At 36.1% G+C, this 26,298-nt stretch overlaps 1 protein-coding gene across 3 annotated transcripts in view; it reads left to right on the forward strand.

Moving 5' to 3' along the window:
- LOC148939000 (general transcription factor IIH subunit 3-like) overlaps positions 1-26,298 on the forward strand; it is a 72,058-nt gene that overhangs the window by 21,868 nt on the left and 23,892 nt on the right. For 2 of the 3 annotated variants that reach the window (XM_089107376.1, XM_089107377.1), the window contains exon 2: positions 18,732-18,912. In XM_089107376.1, coding sequence (XP_088963502.1) covers positions 18,732-18,912 — 181 coding nt within the window. Of the gene's footprint in view, positions 1-14,043; positions 14,189-18,731; positions 18,913-26,298 lie in introns of those variants that run through there. The other variant, XM_089107375.1, reaches the window with a different exon arrangement.

Raw genomic sequence — 26,298 nt, forward strand, 5'->3', positions numbered from 1 at the left:
TCATATCAGGTCTGTTGCACTTGGGCCCATAATCAAGAACTCCAGAAAAGCTTTAATTATTTTTCCTTTTAGCCTGATATCTACCACCCATTGAAACATGGTCTAGATTTAATTTTGTTCTTGAATGCGCTCAAAGTTTGCTGGTCTTCTCACAGTACTGCTTCGTTAGCTCGGCTGGGCTACAGCCGAAAGATTTTTTAAAGATATGGCTATTCCATATAGGACCAAATGAATAAGTAAGACTTGCTCCATTTATACGTGCATGGTATGCCCAGCGTTTTGAGCGGCTAATTTGCTTTTCACCGCAAAATTTCACGGCTACAGACACATAGTTCTCCGCAAGATTGGTTGTCGAATCCGTGTGGAGCATGTCTGTTTTCCGGCAGACGATTTCAATAACAGGTTGTATGTCTTGAAAAACTTCTTTGGGTACGCTTCTCTATCTATCCTCCGCTAAGCTCCCTTCGGGTAATCCAGCTTTCTTTGGACAAGCATCATCACATTTTGAATGATTCCCAAAAACATGCTCGGGGCCTCGTCGGAGCAGGTCCCTCAGCTTCTCAGCTGTACCTTGGTCTTCTGAATTTTTCTTTATTGCTCCCCGAAGGTTTTTTGTAAGTTTTTGGATCATGTTATTTGGTAAAACTTTAGTATATATTCCTTTTTTTGCTTTGACAAGGCCGTGGAGGTATTTCGTTTAGTGTTTTGTAACATGATTTGCACATTCTTCTTTTTCAATAAACGAGCCATACGGGACGCTTTGCTTTAGTATAAAAAACGCTAGAATCTCCGTCACCAATGTACCGAAAATATTGTAACCCGTGCATCTCTTCACTAATGCGAAACCCTTCCACAAGAATGTCTGTCTCCATACTTTTAGAAGGACCCTTATAGTTCATGAAGCATGCATGAATGACGGGATTTTCCCCCTTGTTCACAGCTCTGAAGCAAATATAACAATATTTATTTTTTATCCCCACATATAATGTTTTTTTAGTGAAAGCGTCAATAATGACCCTTAAACATCCTTTGGCTGTGTAGTCATTGCCATTGCTGCGTTTTTTCCGTTCGCTGTCACATACTACTGTAGTCCAATAGGAACTATTAAGGAGTCTGTATTCGTGAAATGCCTTTTTCAGTAACTCCTGTCCTTTCTGCTGCAAGATTTCCGTCAATGGTTCCATCCATACCGTGCCAATTGTCGATTCAGTTTTCATGAATATCTTTTTTGACAAAAGGCAGATGCCTAAGACCCCCGGTATTTCAGATAGGGTGGCATAGCCTCCGCCTGTCCCCCTAACACCTCACACAGCCTTAAAGTTCCCATCTCCTCGTACATTTGTATAGCGCTCTGCTGTTCCTTTAGGCTTGCTGTCTGTAAAGGTTGTCAAATAGTCTTTTACACTTGTTGTGGGAGAATCAGGTTCGTTTTTTACGATTTTTTTCCACTTACAGGCACCACATTCTGCGACTAAGTTGGTTCTAAGTCCAATGGACCACACTTTGGTTATAAATACATTGGAATGTAGGTTTCTGCACTTGAATCTGTGAAGTATAGCTTCAGTAAGCTCGTCAACAAAATGGGACATGTTCAAAATGCAGTTGACGCTAGGAACCATTGAGATGTCTTTTCCGTCAGATAAATGTCGATTCGTCAGGGGCAGAGACGATGACTGAGGTGTACTACTTCCTGGAGCCTCTGACTCATCTCTGCACTGAGTGTTGCATGTGGCAATAAGAGGGATAGATTCTTTTGGATTACCTTGCCTCCTAAAAATAAAAATATATATCAACAACAGTGACTGCATTTGGCGTATCATTGTCCTGCTAACATTTTCATAAATTTGCACTTTCTTGTCCGACCAGCTTCTCCATATAGCCTTTTGGATTATGTTGAGTTTTTTAGAAATAATAATGTGCCCTATGTGTGGTAATTTTATTTAAAACTGTTATAGAAAAACACTGAGATTCGACGAAGCTTTGCTGTTTTGACATACCCTACAAAATAGGATGATAAATTTAGCAATTTTTTTTGGGGGGAGGGCCCCCTGACTCTGAAACTCTATAAATTTTAGGCCCCCCCCCTTTTTGGTATCCGCTGCAGGTCAAATTTAGCGCCAGATTCGCGATGTCCATCTACCCCTGCTATTACTTTTTCATAATAAATACTCCATATAATTGAAGTCATTAGCAGTATCACTTTATGTCATATATTGGTGACTAGACAAATAGATTAAAGACCTCCACCGCCTCCCCCCAGTCCAACTACGCCGTGTGTGCCTTTGGCTATTATCAGGTTTACACGATTTTTCTTGTTCCGTATCATTGTATATTAAATTATTGATATACAGTGTTCTATTATATATACCGTGTTCCATATACACGACATGGAATATATTCTTTTAGACGTAATCTAAATAATATATCTAAAGGATTCTGATATAATCTAAATAAATTCAGTAATGGCCTTATAAAAAACTTTGTTGATCAATTTCAGAATAACTTATAATTAAAAACAAAAACAATAGATGTGACTGAGGCCGGATCAACTGACAAGGTTTTTTTTACAAATGAAATAACGATCTGTTACCAAAGAATGAAGAGAGAGGGAAAGAGAGAGAGAAAAAGAGAGAGAGAGAGAATGGAGATAGAGAGAGAGAGAGAGAGACAGAGAGAGAGAGAAAGAGAGAGAGAAAGAGAGAGAGCGAGAGTGAGAGAGAGAGAGTTTGATAACGAGCCAAAGAGATTTAGAGTCCCATTCAGCAAATTACGACGCGTATGCCGTTGTCTATTATCTCTTTTACACGATCTTTCTTATTCCATATGCGATATTTGTATATAATCTTTTCGATTTTTAATGTATTTCGTTGCTTCTGCCAAATTGGTCTCCAAATGTGTCATGAGCCCTGAGCCCCCTCCTTCAAGATCTTTTTCAAACTATGAAAAAACTGTGTTGATAGTTTTACAATTTATGTACTTACCGCATTTGTCATCCCCGTAAAAAATTCTTCTCCTCCCCGAAAAATGTCTGTCTACTTCCCAATAAGAAATACTATTGGTAAATAATGGACAAATTTATTTACTTGCAAACTTTTCCCCCAGGGGCTGTGGGAGGTGGTGTTATCCTCAAAAACATAGTTACTGGGTTTTTCAACAATGAAAAATACTGAGATTCGACGAAGCTTTGCTATTTTGACATACCCTATAAAATAGGATGATAAATTTTGCATTTTTGTTTGGGGGGGGAGGGCCTCCTGACTCTCAGATTTTATAAATTTTAGACCACCCCCCGTTTTGGTACCCTCCGCAGTTCAAACTTAGCGCCTTCTTTGTGGTGTCAGTCTGCCCATGCTCTTACTTTTTCAGACTACATAATCCATCTAATTTAATTTAGTAATGGTAGCAATTCAATTCAGAGTTTGCTAACCAGCAAAATATATTAAAGCCCTCCACCCCCCCCCCAGTTCACTTACGACGTGTATGCCTTTGTCTATTATCGCTTTTACACGATCTTTCTTATTCCATATACGGTATTTGGATATAATCTTTTCGATTTTTAAATGTACTTCGTTATTTCTGCCAAATTGGTCTCCAAGTCTGTCATGAGCCCCGGGCCCCCTCCTTCAAGATCTTTTTCAAACTATGAAAAAACTGTGTTGATAGTTTTATAATTTATGTACTTACCGCATTTGTCATCCCCGTAAAAAATTCCCCTCCTCCCCGAAAAATCTCTGTCTACTTCCCAATAAGAAATACTATTGGTAAATAATGGAAAAATTTATTTACTTGCAAACTTTTCCCCCAGGGGCTGTGGGGGGTGGTGATATCCTCAAAAACATAGTTACTGGGTTTTTCAACTATGAAAAGTACTGAGATTCGACGAAGCTTTGCTATTTTGACATACCCTATAAAATAGGATGATAAATTTTGCATTTTTTTCCGGGGGGAGGGCCTCCTGACTCTCAGATTCTATAAATTTTAGACCACCCCCCTTTTTGGTACCCTCCACAGTTCAAACTTGGCGCCTTCTTTGTGGTGTCAATCTGTCCATGCTCTTACTTTTTCAGACTACATAATCTATCTAATTTAATTTAGTAATGGTAGCAATTCAATTCAGAGTTTGCTAACCAGCAAAATAGATTAAAGAACCCCCCCCCCCCCAGTCCACTTACGACGTGTATGCCTTTGTTTATTATCGCTTTTACACGATCTTTCTTATTCCATATACGATATTTGGATATAATCTTTTCGATTTTTAATGTATTTCGTTGCTTTTGCCAAATTGGTCTCCAAATCTGTCATGAGCCCCGGGCCCCCTCCTTCAAGATCTTTTTCAAACTACGAAAAAACTGTGTTGATAGTTTTATAATTTATGTTCGTACCGCTTTGGTTTTAGATTAAGCCATCCTTTGTTCATCTTTTTTCTTCTGGTCATTTTTTTGTAGTTCTCTTAGCTGACAAACTCCAATTAAAGACAAGATGACAGTTAAACGCAAGTATGACCCGTCCTAGCCTGAGGTATGTTTCCATTCAGGGGGTGTAAAGTGGGGTCATGTAAGACAGGAGAAACAGAATAAAAATCAAATTTTATTTACAAATATATATATAATTAATGAATTGGACTAGAAAGCTGAAAATTTTGTCATAAAGTAAATAAAAAAAGAGCTACAATTTTATGTTACTTTTAACCTTTTCGCTTTTATCCATGCCGTGCAAGAGTCCAAAATGTAAAAACATAAACACGATTGTGAACGAATAAATTAAAAGAATCTAGAATTTTCAATCAGGCCAATTAATGTCAATTTTTTTTGAATTTATAGTACTTTCGATTGCTTTGAATTTTCCATTTCTTAGGCTCCAGACTTTTTTTAAAAAAAGCTACCAGGTGTCACATTAGATTTTTTTTCTATTTCCTAGGAATTAAATCAGAAAAAAAACAGGCCAAATTTTAGATCCTTGTCCAAAGATCACTTGTGCAAAATTTGCTTCTCTCAGTGTCTGTCTTTGTCTGTTTGTATGTCTGAATTGTGTATTTGTATGTTCGGTTGTCTCTCTCACTCCCAATCCTTCACTTTCGTGCGGGTGTTTACTTCCCTCCGTGCCTGTATACGTTAGTTTCTCTTTCTCACTCTCTGTACCTGTGTCGCTGTGCAGGTGTTTGCTTGTCACAGTTCCTGTCTTTTCTTGTTTGTATCTTTGAATTGAATAATTCTTCGTGATGTTTTTTTAAACTAAAAAGGGCTTTTTTTTTCTTCGAGACGTTGTTTTTAGCTTGGAGACGTTTTGTTTTCTTTGCGATGTTTTTTTCGTGACTGTATTTTTTGATTTTATAAACATTTTTCTTCTAGACGTTTTTTCTTTGCGGTGTTTTTTTCCTTCGAGGTGTTGCTTTTTTCTTGGAGACGTTTTTGTTTTCTTTGCCATGTTTTTTTTGCTATTTAATTTTTTTGTGACTTTTTTTGGGTTACATTTGGATCGTTTTCAGACATGAAAACAAAAATGAATAAAACTTCAGTTCAAAAAAACTTTTTTCTTCGAGACGGTGTTTTCTTAACCTAAAAGGGTTTTTTCTTTGAGACTTTGTTTTTAGCTTGGAAATGTTTTTTTCTTTGCGACGTTGTTCTTTTTATTCGTGAAATTTTTTACTTTGAGACGTTTTTTTTCTTCGAGATGTTTTCTTTCTTTTCGTAGTTTTATTTTACTTAGAGAAGTTTCGGTTTTTGTTGGAGACATTTTTCTTTTCTTTGAGACGTTGTTTTTTTTTTGCTTTGTGACGTTTTTTTTATTTGTGACGTTTTGTTTTCGGCTTCGACTTTTTTTCCTTTTAAAATCATTTTAAGACGTGAAAAAGTTTGAAAAAATTTCATTTAAAAAAAATTAAATTAAAATGTTCGGAATCAAAAATAAGTAAGATTCGCCTCAAGGGCTTATCTCGGAAACCATTCAAAGGCATCGTTTATGCACTTTTTAGTTTTGATATTGCTCTTTACCGTCCCCTGAAGGTCCAGGTTAAAAATATTTCACGAATTGAAAGAAAAGGTTCAATAACAACTAGTAGGGAGGGGAGTTTCTTAAAACTAAAGATGATACATGATATACAAACACATGTAATTCAATGGCATAGCAAATGCATGAGACCTATTGCTTAGAATATAATTGCTTAGAATCTAAGACCTCACGTTCGATTCCTACACCAGACAAATAATTCATGATTTCAGTGGGCACGGTCGGACTTATTTATAGATTGCTACTGATTTCATTTAATTGTTAATTCATAAGGTGCTGTGCCAGGGTTTCTTTAAATATATATTTCTAAGAAAAATTTATTAGAATCAATTTGTTCCAAACCAAATTGCTAACCCCCCCCCCCCCGAAAAAAAAGAAAGAGGGTATGAAGGAATGATAATTCGTTAAAGTAATGCTCTATGTGTCTCGTTAAAGTAATCCTCTATGTGTGTCGTTAAAGTAATGCTCTATCTGTGTCGTGAAAGTAATGCCCTATAAGGGCCGTGAAACATGTTAACACCATACTACTAATATTTCTGAAATCAACAGAAAATGCTTAGTGAACCTCTTAGATCATTACGCAATCAAAACATTCGCTTGAGATAGGGTTATATTATTAATATCATTGAACATTTGATATCTCATTTGCCTCTGGCTTCGAAAAGATCCAAAGTAGCAAGACTTCTAAAGGTTTTTTCCCCACCTCATTCATTTTTAATTAATTCTGTAGTTATATCAAAAGAACTGGCATGTAATGCTAATTCCAAATATATAAGTTTTATTAAGTTTAGTCTTACCCATCAAAGGTTACGAGCCTCGAAGTATATGCCTGATTTTCGAAAAAGGAGGGAATCACCCCCTTAAAGTCAAAGAATCTTAATGAAAGTCACACTATTAGATTGGGTGTATCAGAGAACCCTACTGTAGAGGTTTCAAGCTTCTACCTCCTCAACACCTCGCTCTTTACGCAAAAGATTGAATTTAGTCCCAATTCTTTAAGAACGACTCCTGAAACCCAAGGATCATTTAATTTAAACGAAAAGGAGCTTTTTTTTAAAAGTACTAAAATACTTTAGTGTCCAGAGTGAGTTCTTAAGGAGTGGGGAACACCCATAATATAGAGCTTCCATAGAAGTAGTGACTCAAGAGCGCCTTTGGTCTATATCATTACGCAACTAACGCTCAAAACCAGAGAAATCAGTTATGCAAGAGTTCACAAGAGTGCCTTAGGGACCTCAAGACTACAACAGTCAAATATTTCTGAAATAATCAGAAAATCTTTAGCGCGCATCTTAGATCATTATGCAATCTGTTTCACAATTGTCCGGGTTTGTTCAGAGTTCATTGCTATATCATTGCACAAATAAAGTTCGTTCAACCTCAATAGGGGATGGCCTAGATAAAGTTCGTTCGACCTCAAGAATGCCCTAGGAGATGGCCTTGATAAAGTTCATTCAACCTCAAGAGCACCCTAGGGGATAGCCTTGACATGTGCCCTGAAAAGACGCCAAGGAACCGGCCATCAGCAAAATACAACTTAACAATCTACTGATTGGGAAGTATACATGCGTTTTCAGGAGGAACTTTTTCTGGTGGGGGGGGGGGCTCGGAAAGGGACATTTCTATGAAGGGGCGATGGATTTCCCTGCATGATTTAAAAAACGATCAGAAATTAAATAAAAAAACAAGTTTTTTCAACGGAAAGTTAGGAGCAACATTAAAACTTAAAACGAACAGAAATTATTACGTAAATGAGGGATGTCGCCCCCTAGTCAATACCTCGCTCTTTACGCAAAATTTTTTTTTCTAGTGCTTTCAAAAGAGCTATCTATTCTAATTAACGGCTTTTGTGATTCAAAGATTTGTGATTCGAACAAAATTCGAACTTTAGCGGTAGAGAGCGAACTATTAATCGGGTTTTCTTTTCTATCTGATTCCTGTCTTATAAGTAACCATAAGAAAAATTTGGCCATAGGCTGGTGTGTCCAAGTGTCAATTTCCACCCCTCCCCTCTCTCCAGGAAGCTGAATTTTCATAAACTGAACAAGTTTTGTGTTGGGTAGGTAAACCAGTAAATTTAGGGAAGTTTATATTCAGTCATTAGCTAAAAGATGAAAATATTAATCGACACACCTTTCAATGCTCTTTCCAAACATACTAAATTATAATGTCTTAAATTCCTTTTTTTGTCTATAATTTGACATATTTAAAATTTAAGAGAAAAAACGGCTTTAATGTATCAAGCAGTGAACAAAATATACTAATTACAAAACCCAACAAAAAACGTTAATTAAAACATTTTGGATTTTTTTATCTCCTTATCCGGGAGCCTTTATCAATGGTTACGAAAAAAAGAGAGAAAACAAAAATAATTTAAATCGTTAAAAAAACAGCAACCCAACAAGAAAAAGAGAAAAAAGACAAATAAATAAATAAAACTCACGTTTTAAACAATTCCAGAAATGCAAAATCTGTAATTGTCTGCCTAATCAGCAACAGTCGTAAATTGATTGTAATTATAGGTATTAAGAAAACTGAAAAGCACGTTTTAAAAAAGATTTATTTCTTTTACAGTTTGAGGTCTCTGGAATAACTCATCTTTCAACACGTGGTTTAAATGTAGCACATTTAGTTTTTTGCGTGATTAGCCTTATTTTGTGTGTTTTTGTGATACTTGAAACAAAACGTTTTGGTATTATTTTATTTATTTTGCAATTTATTAAAAAACTTTGGTTGTGGAATAATAATGGCATGTTTATTTTGGCTAGATTCAAAAATAATAATATTGAATTGTTGTTTTGCCATCCGTAGGCTATACGTAGATTAGTTCTTAGACAACACTGTTCTTCCATTTCAAATTTAAGGGAGAAAAACGAGTTTAGTCAATCAAGCAGTTAACGAAACGTACTAAAATCCCTTTTCTTTTCTTGGTACGTATACTTGTCCCTTTTCTTGGCAAGTGGACGTAGAATAGTATTGAACTAGCTCTCAAAGGGAATACACCTGTTTTGACTTGATTCTTTAACCTTGAAGTAATTCAGTGATAAGTTGTGCAATCGGATACTGAATTTTTTACGCAATCAGAATTTCACACAAGTAATGTAAGAACTTGAAATAAGTACCTGTATTTTGAAGATTGCTTATAATTTGAATTGATTGGATACTTGTGTATTTAAAAAAAAAATTATTATCTGAGTTAATAATCATAAATGGAATAAGGTGTGTTTGGTCGATAGCAGTGAATGAGTGAACATTTTAACTCAAATTGTAATAATGGATTATGATTTACGGTCTATTACAGACTAGTTTTTTAAATTGCCAAGTTGATTAGTTTGGAATAAAATAACATTTGTAATGTATTGTCTTGTGACTGATAAGGACCTGTTACGTGAGAGCCACTTATTTGTTTATCCAGTAGTGGTTAAAAGTTTATTCTGAATATATGCCCTTCTGAACTATGATGCTGATTTTTGATCGAGTGTTCAAATTATATTTATTCGTATCAATTTGGTACATTTAACCCGAAGAGGAATTGCTGCTGACCTATTGGCCTAAATTTCGAGTTGTTTTTGGAGCTGAGTTAAAGATTGGCGTTAGGAGTCGTTCTTGGAGTTTGGTTGGCGTTTGCCGTGCCCTTGTAACGGCTAACGCTTAATACACGTTGGCAGCTCCGTGGATAAATATTTGTTGCCCAGTGAGGTAAGCCGTGTCTTGTTTAATTATTTCTAAGATGGGACGTCGGCGTAAAGTCCAGCGTGCTGTAGCTGATGGAACTGGAGCAGTTTTAGATGTTTCGGCCACTTCTAGCGAGGAGTCCCAGTCACCATTGTTAAAGTTGTCCGAAGATTTTGTTACGATGCTGGCAATCGTGAAAGAAAACGGATCTAAGTTAGACTCTATTGATGGACGTATGAGATCTCTGGAACAAAGGGTTATATGGTTGGAAAAAGGAGCAGATTGAGTTTCACGCATCGATTACGGAAGTTCAAGCCCGTGTAGTACCAGCTGAAAGCGAAACTGATAGCCTAAAAAAATCAGATTAGCGCCATCTCGAGTGAAGCGATGGCGCTGAGGAAAAACAATATTGATCCGGCAAGTCGGTTAATGATGTGTGAATACCAGGTATCTGACAGTAACATTAGTGTTTGGAATTTGCCGTGTGACAGTAAGGAGGACGCTAGTGAAGCATTTAAGCAAGTATGTTTGTCTGGGCTTGAATCAAGTGAAGTTCCCAAGTTTACAGTACTACAACACGTGAAAGACCAGAAATTTTTCAAAGTTAATGTTTTTTCGCAGGAAAAGAAGATTGATTTACTAAAAATTAGCAAGAACTTGAAAGGCAAACCTGTGAAGAATCGGAATGAGATTTGTATTAGTGATGATTCCCCTCTTTCTGTCCGGGAGGCATAAAAAAGTCTTCTTGAGAAGAAGGCTAAGCTAAAGGATATAGGTATTTCAGCTTGGGTGTCTAAAACCGTTTCACCTCTTCTTTATTTTGATCGTCCTAATGGTTTGCGAGGCAAATTCTGCCCTAGTGATAGAATCCCGGAGGCTAATTCACCGCGCAGTGATAGCAAAGCGCAACAGCGCAGTTAAGCGAGGGGAAGAGGCTTACGCGGTGGTGAGGTAGAGAAGGAGTTTATTATAGGTCCCTATTTGATAATCTGGTAGTCTTATGAACGGATGGTTTGTAATCATGTGAGTTTTGTTTAGTGTCAGTTATGAAATTTAAAATAAGCGGCTGTTGCGTTTATTGTTAAATTATTAACTTATTCATTTTTTTTGTGTTATGATGTATTCATTGGTTTTGTTATTTATATCCCCTATGTTGGCAATTGATTTTGTGTTATTATTTGTGTTCCATGTTTCTTTATCTTTTGTTTTATTTAATCATTTTTTGGTCTTGATTTTCTCGGTTCTTGGTCGCTTCACTCATGGTATGGTAAGGTTACTATTTTTTCACATTCCAAAATTCCGGTTTCCATCCCTTCGGATTGATTATTTTGAATGTCAAGTTTAGTTAGGGAACGGCTGGGTTTTCTTGAGAGTGATTCGATGAAATTACATGAGTCGGGGGGAGGGGTACTTCACAGAGATTTTGATGTGGGTGAGTTGCATGAGGTTAATCCTGATTTCCGTTATAAGTTTCTGTCCGATTTGAGTTATAATACTTGTCAAAGTGAATTTAATATTTTTCATTTAAATCTTCAAGGGACTCAAAGTTCATACCAGTTTCTGAATGAGTTATGTCTGCAATCAACCCCTCATGTTTTAACTTTAACTGATACTTGGTTGAAGAACCATAGTTCTTCTCTGTTAGAGATTGGTAATTATAAGCTATATATTAAAAATAGAGAGATGAATCGACATGGTAGTTTAGCAATTTATTTGCGTAATGGTTTTGAGGTTAAGGTGAGAGATGATATAAGAGTTAATCGAGAAATGGTGTTTGAAAGTATGGTGTTAGAATTACAGTGTCTTAATTTTAAATGATTTACGATCGTCGTTTATAGACCCCTTTCGTGTAATGTAGATGCGTTTAGCTCAGTTTTAGATGAGCAATTGGATAAATTACCAATTTCTACTAGACCTTGTGTGATGTGTTGATTTCAACTTGGATTTAAGAACAGTGAATAGTAACCTTAGAGTTATGGAGTTTCTAAACACTATGCACAGGTTATGGACTACAGCCTTCTATTATTATATGTACAAGAGTGAGCCATGATTCTGCTACGTTGATTGATAACGTTTACTTAAATACTGGATATAGTAGTGCGAGTGTTATTGTAAACGACGTTTCGGATCATTTCGATCTGTTGGTATCTATTCCTTCTCTTTTGAACCGGCCAAGATCAGAGCGTTCTGAAGTACCGAAAATTGTTTTCCTGTTTTTAATGTACCGAAGTTAAAAAATGAGCTTGGAGGAAAAAATTGTGATTTTTTATATAGTAATGATATGGATGTGAATGATAAATTTACACTTTGGTATTCGATGATTAAGGATACGGTAGAGTATTCTAGTTTCTCTAGCTAGGCGACAGCTAGAATTGTATAAAAAGTCCGCATTAAGTAATAGTAGGCCTATTAGCGATGTAAATATTTATAAAGCGTATAGTAATAAGTTGAATAGTATACTTCGTAAAGCTAAGTTAGATTACCTGAGTGATAGTTTTAAAAATGCGGGGGGTAACCCGAGAAAGCCTTGGAATGTTATAAATTCTGTAATTAAACCAAATAAGCCTGAAGTAACTTATAGTCTTGTTGATGCTGAAAATATTCACCAAGCTACTGAACGTATGTGTGTTAGCACTTTTCCAGTGTAGGGGGCCGGTTAGCGTCGTCTGTTGAGCAGCATGCAAGTGATGGTGATTTTACTCAGTTTTTGCATGAAAGTAGTGACGTTTCTATGTACTTACGACCGGTTACTGAAAAAGAATTGTGTGATGTGGTAAAAGGTATGCGAAACAGTGCATCCGGGTCAGACTTTATTTCAACAAAGGTTCTCAAGTCAATTTTTCCTGTGATATCGCAACAAATTTTGTACCTGATTAACGCTAGTTTTAAATGTGGTATATATCCGGAATGTCTTAAAAGTGCCAGAGTAATACCTTTATTTAAAGGGGGTGATAAAAAAAATGTGAATCATTATCGACCGATATCCCTCCTTTCTGTTATATCTAGGCTAGTAGAAAAACTTATTAATTCTGGAGTATCTGAGTTTTTGGAGAAAATTTCCTTTTTCCATTCTAATAAGCTCGGTTTTCGTAAGAGGATGTCTACTGAACAGGCAGTTTTATTTTTGACAACGTTTGTGCATGATGCTTTGGACCATGGTTTTAAGGTGGCGTCTATTTTTTTAGATATTGTTAAAGCGTTCGATTCAGTTGACCATGAAATTTTAATTATGAAGTTTGAAAATTGGGGAATTAGAGGAAGTGCGTTGAAGTTATTTGAAACTTTTTTGAGAGGTAGAACCCAGTGCGTTGAAATTTCTAATGTGAGGTCTGGTGAAAGAATAGTTGATTATGGTGTTCCACAGGGTTCTGTTTTAGGTCCGCTTTTACTCTTGGTTTATATTAACGACTTACGATTTTCTGTTTTGGATTTGTTAGATAGTGCACATTCCAATTGTTGGGTGATTATTCCTAGTTTTGCAGATGATACCCATTTTACTGCCGCAGCAAAGACTGAATCTGATTTAATAGAGATAATGAGAAGAGGTATGTTAGGTATAGATAAGTGGATGAGAGTGAATAAGCTTTTGTTAAACCATAGTAAATCAGGTTTTACTATGTATGGTAGATCATCAAATTTTTACCCTTGGGTTGTTGATTTGCAAATGGAGAATTATGTAATTAAGCGTACAAATACTATATGATACCTTGGTGTTATTGTGGATGAATGCCTTAGTTTTAAAAATCATGTTTCTTTTATTAGTAGTAAGATTGCGAGAAATGTTGGAATAATGAGAAAGTTAAAAAATATTTTCAAGGATTCTGTTTTGAGATTGATTTATTTTTTGTTAGTTCACCCGTATTTAATATATTGCGTGAGTATATGGTCTAGCACATTTTCAGTGCATTTGCAGCAGTTACGTGTAATACAAAATATGGCACTGCGAGTGTTGTCCGGAGATAATCGGAGAAACTCGGTGAGATCCCAATATGTACAGTTAAATATTATCCCTGTGTCTGGTCTTGGAAAGTTTTACCATGGGTTATTTATGTTTAAATATTTTTCTAATTTGGTTCCCAAGTGTTTTTTAAATCTATCAAATTTATTTATTTCTGGTGATGATGTACACAATTATCCTACTCGTCATGCTAGAGAAATACGGACACCTCAAGTTACTAATACTAGATCGCTATTTTCAATGCGTCATGTGGGGCCAGTTGTCTGGAATATTTTGCCTGTTTCTTTAAAAAGGTCAGCGAATCTATGTGAATTCCGTCGGGACCTTAAAACCCTTTGTCTCCATAGGTATGAATTTGTATGAATTTGTTTAATGGGTGGTATAGTTGAGTCACTCTCAGGTTTGCCCGGAACCCGTTTTTCCCGTTTTTCCTATATATTTTTATTTTTTTTTTGTTTTGTTTATTTATTATTTATGGGATGGCGGCTGGAAGTTTTGGAGTATGTGAAGTATTGATTTTTGGTTATTACGACCAGGAGCCGAGTGAGTGTAAGATTTTCATTTTTTCTTCTTTTTTTCTTTTTCTTTCTTTCTTCTTTTTCTTTTTAATTTTTTTTTCTCTTCTTTCTCTTTAGTATGTTATTATAAGTGTTAATTTTAAGAGGGTAAATACTTCCGAACAAGCGTTAGCTTATGGAAGGTCATTTGTTTTTGTTTTGTGTTGTGTTGTTTTTGGAATAAACCCTTATCTTATCGTAATAAAGATACCCAGATCATTTGATTCAAAATTCGATGTTTATATTACCGATGATCTATTACAAATGAAAGTGTTTTTATGATTAAGTACAATAAACTTGACAATGTGTAAATCTTTTCGTTTTGCCAGTTTCGAAATTGTCAATAATTTATGGTTAGGATTTATGGGCGTTTGATACCATAAAGAATCTCGTTTATTACAAGCTTTTTAGTTTCCGAGGCCGAACTATTCAGGATGGATTGGGCAGTCTTGTCAATACTTGTATAGCTTAGACAAGAGATCCGAGTAAATGACAGAAAACTGAAAACTGACGCCTACTTTCTCGGAAATCTTAAAAAAAATATTTAACTTCTTGAGTTTTGTGTCTGAGATATTCAGATTTAATGAAACTTAATCTTTAGAAAGTTTAAATTACCAACAAAGAGAAAAATCTCGGTGAAAAAAAAACCAACAAACGAGACTGCGGCCAGTGGAGAGAAAAGAAACGAAAAATGCAAAACAACGCGGATATTTCGCCTGTATCCAAACAGGGCATCTTCAGCACGAAAGAATAAAAAGAGGAACTAGATAAAAAATTTAAAACTAAAAAAACAATAAAACTACTACCAAAAAAAAAAAATATATATATATACAATTGGTGAAAGATCAGCCACGTAGGGAAAAGGTTTTATTTTATAGTTAATTAATTTATAACACCAAATTAACATATTCATTATCGTTTTTTGTTTGTTTTTTTCACTGAGATTTTTCTCTTTGTTGGTTTTTGTCATGGCTGGCCAGTTCGGCTTAAGATCTTTCAAATATTAAATATTGTTTTTTGAGTGAATGGAGCAGAACTTTCTTTTTTAAGTTGAGGAAAGGGCAGTCCCTAAAAGTATTTTAGTATACATACATGGATAACATTAAAAATCAGCTCTAATGAAGTCTCATTGAATAATTTGATAGCTTTTGAAATTTATTGTTGTGTTAACTGCCTTGATTGAAATCTTTGCGAAAATAAAATGCACGTTATTTATGCTGAATGTACATTGATTAGACAGCGTTTTGTATAGCTATTAGTAAGAGATTAATAGGTTTCCTTTATTTTAAAGCAGCCTCTTGTTAGCTTTTTGAAATGTTGACACATTTAAGATCCCCTATCAATTCATACTAAAATTGCTTTGAAAGCTCCATGTGGTGCTGACAAAATTTGCTAATAGTCCCTTTGTCTTTGAGACTGTCATCTGGCGCTGAGACTCGCAAAATGAAATTTCTGGTATTAAACGTCCTTAAGTGCAAACTGCAAATTGCTTTCGTTCCAATTAACTGACAGAAAATGAGCCAAGTACGCATTGTTTTTAAACAACAAAATCTAATTTTAAAAAGTCGAAAATAAGAAAAATGAATAGAATATAGATAGTAAGTTAAACATACCTTAGGGTATTTAAAATGGGCTACATTATATGCACATTGTAAACTTACTGTATAAAAAAAAGTAAGACAGAAAAAAATATATACTATTTGCTTCCCTGTTCAGCAGCTTTTTTCCAAAAATGGTAACCACTACAGTTGTAGTTGCATCCCAGCCTCCTCTAACGGGGCCCTATGTGGGCTATGTGGAAACTCTTGCTAGTATTCTTTTATTTTCGAAATTGCCCCTATTTGGCATTATGAAATAACTGTAGGTGTAAAAGAAGCACAAAAAAGTATTGTAAAGCCTAAAAATCAGCAAACCTTTGCATGACATATAGCCTAGGCCTACATCTTCCTACATCTCGCCCAAAAAGAGGGGGGGACTAGATGCGGTTGTAACAGGAGTGATTATTCTTTTTGGAATGAACATTTAAGGGGGAATTATGCGGTAGATGACTGTAGGAAGCAAATCGCTTAGTATGATGGTACTTTTTAGTCTTAGAGATGCTGTAGAGAAAGTTTGAAGAGAAGAACAGTATGGTTTTAGGAAGGGTAAAGGATGCTTTGACCAAATTTTCTCTCCCAGATTAATAACTGCGATACACCTGAACCATCAAACACCATTATTCCCCAGTTTTATAGATTATGAGCAAGTCTTTGTTTCTGCTGATGGAAGAGCTTTAGCAACGGCCCCTATCCTTGTATGATATACCAGATAAACACATTAAAGTGATTACTGCTATGTACAAGAAAAACATTGTTGCAATTAAGGTAGGAAATGAGCTTAGTAGCTGATCTCGTATTGAATCAGGAGTTAAGCAAGGTTACATTCTATCCCCATTTGTATGGATATTTTCATGGACTTTGTCCTAAGGAGCGCACCAAAGGCAATGGGAGAACACAGAACCAAATGGGGAAGTAAAACTGTCCTCGATTTAGATTATGCTGATGATATAAGCATCCCAGATGGAAATCTTAGCAAATTGAATTAGACTTTTAGACGTTTTGCGAGTTCAGGGTGCAAGAATAGGTTTGAAAATTATTTTTAAGAAGACACCAAGACTAGGAATAAGTGAAGGTGAAAATATGATGTTCGGTCTAGGGGACAGTGAATATCGGTCTAGGGGCAGCTTCACTTAACTAGGTAGTATTATTAGTAAAGATGGTAAGTGTAGTGGAAATGTTAAAAGTAAAACAGCCAAGGCCCAGGGTGTTTTTTTACAGTTGAAAAAAGTTTGGGAGAATAGAAAGAGAAGTCTGCAAACCAGGATTAGAATATTGGAAGCTACAGTGATGACAATGGTCAAATAAGGTTTCTGAAGCTTGAACGCCTCGAAAAATGGAGGAGGATTTGCTAGAAGTTTTCCAGAGAAATTTCCTACGGATTGTTTTGGGTACCTGACTGACTGACCATATGTCTAACAGTAAGCTGTACTAAAAATGTGGTTCACTCCCGCTTTCTAAAGGGATAATAAGAGAAAGGTTGAGATGGTTAAGACACGTTCTGTAGATGAAGGATGGCAAATTGCCAAGGATTGTCCTTGTCAGCCAACCGTCTAGGGTCATTTGAAAAATAGGTCATCCCCGGCTGGGTTGGGAGGATATCACAAGAAAAAATTTAAGAAGGGAAATTGGATCTTCCTGGGAGGGTGTAAAGAGGGAGGCTTTGAGCATGCATAGCTGGGTTGGCCCCAGGTGGTTTGGTGCTGCGGTGAGTTGTACTAATAGTAGTAGTATAATAAATTAAGGTTAAAACAAACATGAATTATATTAAGCTAATAAATGAAATCCAAAAGAAACATACATTAAAATGAATAATATATATGAATAGGTGTGTCCTAAACTGAACAGAAATTAAAATGAATAATTAATCAAGTAAACTGAAATTACCACAATTGAGACCAAGACTACTATTCCCTAAACTCTCTAGAAGCAAGAATATCTTTTGCACTTTGCTGGGCACAAAATATATTTCAAATATTGTAAATTCAAAATAAGCATAGCTGAGGTTGCAAGGAATTTGTAGCATTATGTTGTAAGGATGTAGTCATAGGCTATATGCAACACTGTCCTTATTTTGTTGGTTTGAATTATTATTACTTTTCTTTTATTTTTGTGCTTCTTTCTTACCTGGAGATGGTTCATAATACCAATGAAAAAAAAGAAGCAAAAAATAAATCAGCAAGGTTTTATGTCTAGCCTTGGGCTACATCCAGCCATTAGGGGATAAATAAAAGTTCAAATAGGGATAAAATCCTTTTAATAAACAATGTTTCACAAACAGTGATAGAAATTCACAAAAAATAGCAGATATTTCGGTCACATATGCAGTGACCGTCATCAGTAGTAAAACTGATGACTCCGAAATTATCTACGCCATTAGTGGAGTTGGGACACAATTGCATGGTAGTGATTAATATACATGGAAAGAGTGTTTCATGATAAATTGAGTTTTTTTCTATGTTTCAACTAGCAAAATAAGCAAAACTTTGACAAATATACTGCCAATTGTCTCTAAACTGAAAGTTTGATAAATTTGTAAGTTGTTGCATATATATACATTAGTTTGTATTTTTCTTTGACTTTCTTTTCTTTTTCCTTATTTTTTCATTTTTCCTTTTCTTTTTCAAGTTCTTATGGTTTAGATTATATTTTTCTCAGCCCTTCTGAGGCATTGTTGGACACAGGTGTACTATTTGAATGGTTGCTCTCTTTTCTTTTCTACTGGCTGTAGACTCAAAGATTCCTTTCTTCATTTACACTTCTGCATTTTTGTTTCATGGTGTATTCAACACACACCCTGTAACCAATTCATGAGACATTACATATAGAAAAAAATTTCTATACAATTTCTCCAGAGTTTTTTTTTCAAGTGAGTAAGATAATTTTGCTGTAGTGTTTTTTTTTAGTTTTGTCTGATGAGACCTATATCTAACCTTTTAGGTGTTGACCTGGATCTCTTGGTCATTGTCATTGACACAAAAGTTGGATTGTCATCTAGAGGCATAGAAGATACTTTCCCCTTTTACAGATATCTGGATAGTATTGAAGCTTTAGCCAATTCTCACTTGGCAATGAGTAGCAACAATATTGTTTGCATTCTTGGATGCCATTCTACTGGGAAGTAAGCAATGAAAAATTTGATCTATACACACTGAGATGCTTTCAACAAATGTATTTTACATTAAGTATGACGGTATACCTGAGATGATTTGAATCTATTTTAAAACAAGATGCAAAGTAATATTAGTGGAATTTGTTAGAGAAATTGATAAAACGAGCTTGTTCACAGAAAAGTAAACATCAACAATAGAACATAAAAAAACTGAAATATACATATATATATATATATATATATATATATATATATATATATATATATATATGTGACGTGGCTGTTGCGATGGGGAGTAATGAGAAATTGGTTTGGAATGCGTTACTGAATTATGCTTTCCGTGCGATAAAAGCTGGTAATCGCTCGGAGGATATAGCAAAAAAAGCAGTCGAGTTTTTCTCAGAGGAAGCAATTGCAATGGCGAAGGAGTTATTGTGGCCCCTAGCAGGAATTACCACACGTGTTACTGCGCGATCGAAGAACACCGATGATATCCTGGACATATTAAAAGTATTTCGGGTTTGTGAAGATAAAAATATCTCGTTGCCGCGGTTTGTGATTTTCGAACCTGATGAAGTTCCGATAATCCCGGGAGAAGTGACGGCTACCCTAACCCGGAAAGTAAACGAATTGTGTGCTAAGTTCGATAGTTACGTGGATTCTAATCCCTCTCCTTCTGTCTCTGCTATGCCTGCGGCAGAAACCAACACGATCATGTCGAAACTGTCATATGCGGTTGTTTTGAAGAATCCCCCGAAAGATCTTTCGAACCCTAGCGCTCGGAAATCCTATTTGGACAGAGTATGTGGTGATACTAGTTCGAACATTGTGGAGCTGAAACCTAGGAAATCTGAGTGGAGAGTAGTCTTGAACAACAAGAATGCTGCCGAGTCCCTGGCTGAGGCAGTGGGTAAAAGTGACTCAACTATAAGTGTTAAAGTAAAAACTCCCGCTTTCTTCGGAATAATCCGCCACGTTCCCACTGAAACTTCAGATGACGAACTGCGCTCAGTTGTACCGAACTGTGTTAAGGCCGTACAAATTGGTAGTACTCGGTCATTCAAATTACAGTTTGAAAGCAAAGCTCATCTCTTTATCGCAATGAACTCTCCGCCCATTTTTGGTTACGAGCGACTACCCATTACAGAATTTAAATTCTTACCGATGCAGTGCTACAACTGTCAGTCCTACGGACATGCAGCAAAATCTTGTGTAGATCCCCCGAAATGTTCAAAGTGCGGTGGAGATCATTCCAGCTCTCGGGACAATCCATGCCAAAATGCCCCCAAATGCGCTCTGTGTGGTTCTTCTCGACACCCGTGCTACAGCTTCCAATGTCCAGTAGCTCAGAAGCTAATTTCTAAACAATGATCGGTGATTCTATACGGGTTGTTTCATGGAACTTAAATGGTGGAGTGGTTGATAAAATGCCACTGTTAGAAGGATTGTTATGTTATAATGATGTACTCTGTGTGCAGGAACACTTCCTCTCGAATCAAGCCGTTAGTCTGCTTGAGTTAAACGATGGCGTCAAAGTATTTGCTACTCCTGCAAAGTCATCGGGCAGGGGAAGGCCGTCCGGTGGAATCGCCATTCTTGTTAGCAGCAGGTTAAATCCCATTCTGTATAAATCTTCAGACTTTTTTGTTGCTGTTAAGGTGCACAAAACTGTTATCCACTCTGTGTACATGCCAACAGACTACAGAGACAGTAAATCAGAAAAAAAATTTAGTGAAGCCTGCAGTAAGCTATCGAGTTCGGTGGGCAGCTGTTCTAGCCAGGGCCTTGTATGTATAGTCGCTGGTGACGTGAACTGTGACTTGACTGATGAGTCTAACGCTCGAGCACAGATCCTCCTATCTTCCTGTGACGGTCTTCGTCTTGCTAACAATGATCTGTGTTTTACTTATATCCATAACTCAGGCTCGACTTCATCTCTCGACTTCATGTTAAGTTCCATCCAATCTCCAGCTTGCGGCAATTCGCACGTAGATCTGAGCGTAAGCGCGTCTGATCACTTTCCAATTATAAACACTTTTCGAGTAATTCCTGCCTCTCCTAACCCCCCAACTAATGAAAAGAAGTGGAAAATCAAAACTAATTGGAGTAAAATTGACCTGGCTACTTATCATTACGTATTGGATGAGATTCTCACAAAGATTAAAGTGCCGTTCCAATTACTACAGCAGAGTGTATGTATTCAAGATGAAGAGAAACAGCTGCTACTAAACATCTACTGTAGTGAATTATCTCACGCACTGTTATCTGCCGAGGCCGCTGCGGTCCCCATTCGTAAAGTCCGAGTGGGAACGGAAATTCCAAAGTGGTCCGAAAACCCTGCTCTAAGTGAAGCATGTGGTCGTGCAAAATTTTGGCTTAGGCTCTGGAACGAGTGTGGTCGTCCGAAATCAGGTGTTGTAAATGAAGTTCGGCTGTTCAGCAAACGCAGATTTGCTAAGATTTTGTCTAAGCATAAATGTGAAGTGATCGATCAACATAGTCAATTGATAAGTAATGATCCAAATGCTGTGTGGAGATTTCTTAAACGTAATGGTGATCAGAATAGTGTCGAACCTGTGATCTCTGAGCAAGATTGGGTGTCCCACTTTACTTCTGAGTTCTCTCCACCCGAACAAGATCTTGAAGATAAATATGAAGTCGAACTTGATAAGTTCATGGAATTGCCTAGTTCTGGTGTTGGCTACATAGTAACTGTTCCTAATCTGATTCGTGCAATTTCAAAATTAAAAAAGAAACAATCGAAAGGTGTCGACAAGTTGTGTGGGTTGCATCTTGTACATGGTACTGCTGGTCTCCTGAGTCATTTAGAGCTTCTATTCCAAATTATCTTTAATTCTGGTCTCGTTCCCGACGTTTTTGGTACTGGAGTAATTACACCTATTTTGAAAAAAGGGAAAAATCCGTTTGAATGCGTATCTTACCGCCCTATAACTGTTTCGCCGGTTTTATGTAAGCTTATGGAATTGCTAGTTATAGATCATATTGCTTTTCAATGTTCTACCCCCGATAATCAGTTCGGATTTAAAAAAGGTGTTGGTCGCGAGCACGTCCATTATATTCTTGCTAATATATTAATAGAAGCTGATGAACTGAATGAATCCCTTATTCTAGCGAGTCATGATGTTAGACGTGCTTTTGATTCTGGGATACATCCCCAGTTATTAGTGTCTGCTCATAAACGTGGTGTGGACCGATCGGTTATTTTGCCTTTTCGGGATATGTATAAGAAGCTTCGAGTCCAAGTTAAAGTCCCGTCTCCTAACGGGCCGATTGTATTACCAAAAGCTATTCCGGTTAGAAAGGGCATTAGGCAGGGTGCAATTTCGTCACCCCGGTTGTATAATAATAGTGTTCTCGAGGCCCAAAAGTTAGTGCAAATGAGCTGCATTTTCCGAGGTTTGGATGTAACATTACTTAATTACGCAGATGATATTTTTAATTTAAGTAGATGTTTGTCTCGTATTGAAGAAAATTTTCAGATTCTAGATGATGCTTATAGAGAGATAGGCCTATCTTTTAATGCAAGTAAAAGCGAGATTGTTGCTTTCAATAGGAGAAATGCAGATTGTATAGATCTTGCTGTCAAATTTGGTGCTCAAGAGGTTCCACTGTCTGACTCCATAATGTACTTAGGAATGCCTATAGGTCATAACATGGCATCTACACGTGCTCGCCAAATAAGTAATTTCGCAGAAAAGGCACGTAAGGCTTACGGGGCGCTATCTTCAACTAAAGCGAAATATAATCGACAAATTCGAGCTAGGCTATATAATGCACTGGTGATCCCACACTTTCTGGCTTTATCACCGTTTTGGCATATATTTAGTGTTAGTGATAAAAGAAACCTTCGATCACTTTTTTACAAATATGCAAAATTTCTTTTAAATACCCCACCGTGGGTTAAAAATTCCAAGATGTCTGCAAGGTTCGGTATCACAGATCCGATTGCTGCTGTGACGAAACGTCGTTCTGAATTTTTGGGGTCGCTTGGGCCTAGTAGTCTGGCAATTGCAATTCGTCCTTAGTGAGTTTTTGTAATAGTGTCTTTATTTATTGGCGGTGTATCGTAACGTTTGTTTTTGTTTTTGCAGTTAAGTGTTTTTTTTTGTGTTTTTTTTCTTCTTCTTTATACTCCATTCGTGCCATTTGTGGTTTTGTATCGAGTGGGTGAATAAAATTATCTATCTATCTATATATATATATATATATATATATAAAATATATAATATTTTATTTTTATTTTTGAAAGCTTAAGAGGTATGTGTATGAACACAGCATCAAATAGTAATTCTCTGAGATAAGACCGGAGGTAACTTTAGCAAGTGCCTTTAAACAAAATGAAAATTTCATTATTTTTGTCTTTTGAAAACTATGCTTCAGGGTCGTCACGTATTGGAGGGAGGAGGGATACTTCTTCCCAATGTTTCGCGCAGTCGGTGAAAAAATGAGTTGGTAAAATCGTGGCACGAAGTGGCACGATTTTTCTGACTTCGCCAAATAAAGACCACAGAATTGCTGACATCTCATTTACAGATATCTCGAACTTAGTGGGTAAACCCAGCAGTTTTACCAACTCCTGATTTGATTTTATAGAAGGTTCCACAATTTTCCATTTGGTTAACTAAAACGCATGAAAATAGTGGCATGACATGTTACAGAAATCTCAATTTCGGTCGGTAAATGCAGCGGTTTTACCGACTCGTGCAGTGATTTTACGTATCGTATTTAAAACGGAGATTATGCTAATTATTGATAAAAATTGTTGATCACGTTTTTGTTTTGCTGGAGAATAAAAACATAACTTCAATTTCTCGCTTGAATTACCATATTTTAAGTGAAAAGGATGCATGTTTCATCTGTGGTACCCAGAATCTCATAAGCATGAGCTGACTCATGTTAGCGTGGCCTGAGGTACCAAGTCTTATCCCAAGTAAACCCTGTTGGTCTGATAATGTAAAGAAAAGGTAAGAAAAAATTAAAATCTTATTGAAAATATGATTTGTTGGAGTGTTAATTTTATTAATAATCAAAAATTTAATTGTTCACCAAAGGATGTTTTACTTATAGGCTTAAGTTGTATTTCTAGAATTAGTTTTGGTGAAAGGTTAATGAAACTGATCTATACTAAAAGAATATGTAAGTGAATTTGCACCTTCAAAGCCAAGCATGGTTGCAGCAAGGCTGCAATCTAGTAAAATTAAATAGTTATAAAACTTATAGAAAAGTTTGTCTAAATTCTAAATGACTGATGGAAAATTTCACTTACATTATTCTTACTTCCACAATCTCAGCCGAAGTCAAGCAAAAACAAGCTTTTAAATTTAAAATCGTTCGCGCTTACATAAACCACGTTCTATAGCACTAAGGCCTTACTTCAAAGATCTCTCATCTTTCTGCACAGATTACCGTTCTTTAGTTCGTCATTGTTCTAAGATCTTACAGCTCACTGATGGTAGCAAAAAGTGCAAAGAAGGCTATTTTTCTGCCAAATAGAACAATGATGAGAGAATTTTGATGATATACTCATCATTGTTGTTAGACCGCTGATCATAGCTGAATGATGATTACGTAAAAATTGCATAAGAAGTAAGATCTTAGTCCTAAGATTTCCCTTAAAATCGTTTTTTATCGAAATATATAAGATCTTAGCATAATACTGAGCAAAATAACGGCTTTAGTGCTAATCAATAGCGTGGCCGGAGAAGGCCTTGAATAGGCCTTAAAAATCGTTCGCGCTTATATGCTTTTCCAATAGCAAAAATATCTCTAGGGTTTTTCAGAATATTTTATGAATCTATAACCTGGCCTTTCAGATTCTATTTGCCGTCCTTAACACAAATAATTAACAGTCTCTTCTGGTCATAGTATATACATTTTCTGGATATTTAATTTACGGGTTAATTAATCATGGATTTTGTCAAACTACCGAAATTATAAAATTTCTTTTTTCAATAAATTCTCTAAATTTAGTATTCAACAGTTCCGTTATGTTGGCAGTCAACTCAGTAGCGTGGTGGTTGTATTTTGCCCTGGTCCCAATATTTATTTGTCCCCCCCCTCTGGCGCTACAACTTTTTAAGGCTTTATTTTAACAACAGGTTGCCAACTGTGCCCTCTAATTTATCTAAATAAATTTCAAAAATTACAAAAGGATTATAACCGTTGGATTATTTATTTGAAATTTTACGCCCCTAAACTTTCTGTGCCTGGGGCAAGTGCCCCCTTTGTCCCTCAGACTCAACCTAACTCTTTTAAAGTTTAAATATACTATTGTTATTTTACTTATGGAAAAAAATTCCAGGGGGAATTGTCGTTGGGAATCCCTCGAGGACGATTTTTAATATAAAATCAGCTGCATTTATGTATCCTTTTCCGACTCTTTGCATATGTAATCACAAAGAAATGTATTAGGTAATTCATATTAATGAAGGGTAAAGAAGTACTTTATCCAGTCTGGGATCAACTCTATTGTGGAAAGCATGATTTGAGAAAGTCGATGTTTGTACATATGGATTCAGTGCATCATTTTATTTTCGATTCATCAACTCGATTCCTCGATGAACGAAAATAGTTGGGGGGTATTTAACCAGGGATAATTTTCCGTGGGGGATTTACTGTGGAGGAGGAATTTTCCGCAGGGAGAATTTTCCAAATTTAAAAATACGATCGTTATTAATATGGGGGGGGGGTTCTCTCATAGGGGAGGGGTTCTGTAAATATAGCTTTCACTTTTTTTGCAATAAATAAAATGATAGTTAATGCAACAATTCTTTATTTTTGAGTAGACAGTAGTAAATCTTTAACCTACCTCTGGTAGTTTTTATTATCCTGCCTACTGTTTTTGACTCAAATAATAACATTGATTTATTTATGCTTTCTTTATATACTGTATATGAATATATACAGAAGAGGGAGGAAATTCCTACCTACGGTTAAGGTAGGAAATGAGGTTAGCAGCTGGTTTTGTATTAAATCAGGAGTTAAGCAGGGTTGTGTTCTATCCCCCTTTATATGGATTATTTTGATGGAGTTTGTTTTAAGGAGCACAGGAAAGGCAATGGGAGACTACGGAATCACATGGGGAGGAAAAAGTCTCCCTAACTTGGATTATGCTGATGATTTAAGCATTCTAGATGAAATTGTGAGCGAAATGAATGAATTTTTAGAGGTTTTTGCGAGTTCAGGATACTAGAATTGGTTTGAAAACTAACTTTTCGAAGACTAAGTCACTAAGGCTAGGAATACGTGAAGATGAAAAGGTGACGTTGGGTGATGAAAATATTGCTCAGGTGGGCAGCTTCACTTACCTTGGTAGTATTATTAGTAAAGATGGTGGGAGCAGTGAAGATGTTAAAAATAGAATAGCCATGGCTC

The sequence above is a fragment of the Artemia sp. Qi Xiang Cuo genome, unplaced genomic scaffold (genome assembly GCF_049724085.1).
Source record: "Artemia sp. Qi Xiang Cuo unplaced genomic scaffold, ASM4972408v1 HiC_scaffold_23, whole genome shotgun sequence".
In the NCBI taxonomy this organism is placed as follows: domain Eukaryota; kingdom Metazoa; phylum Arthropoda; class Branchiopoda; order Anostraca; family Artemiidae; genus Artemia; species Artemia sp. Qi Xiang Cuo.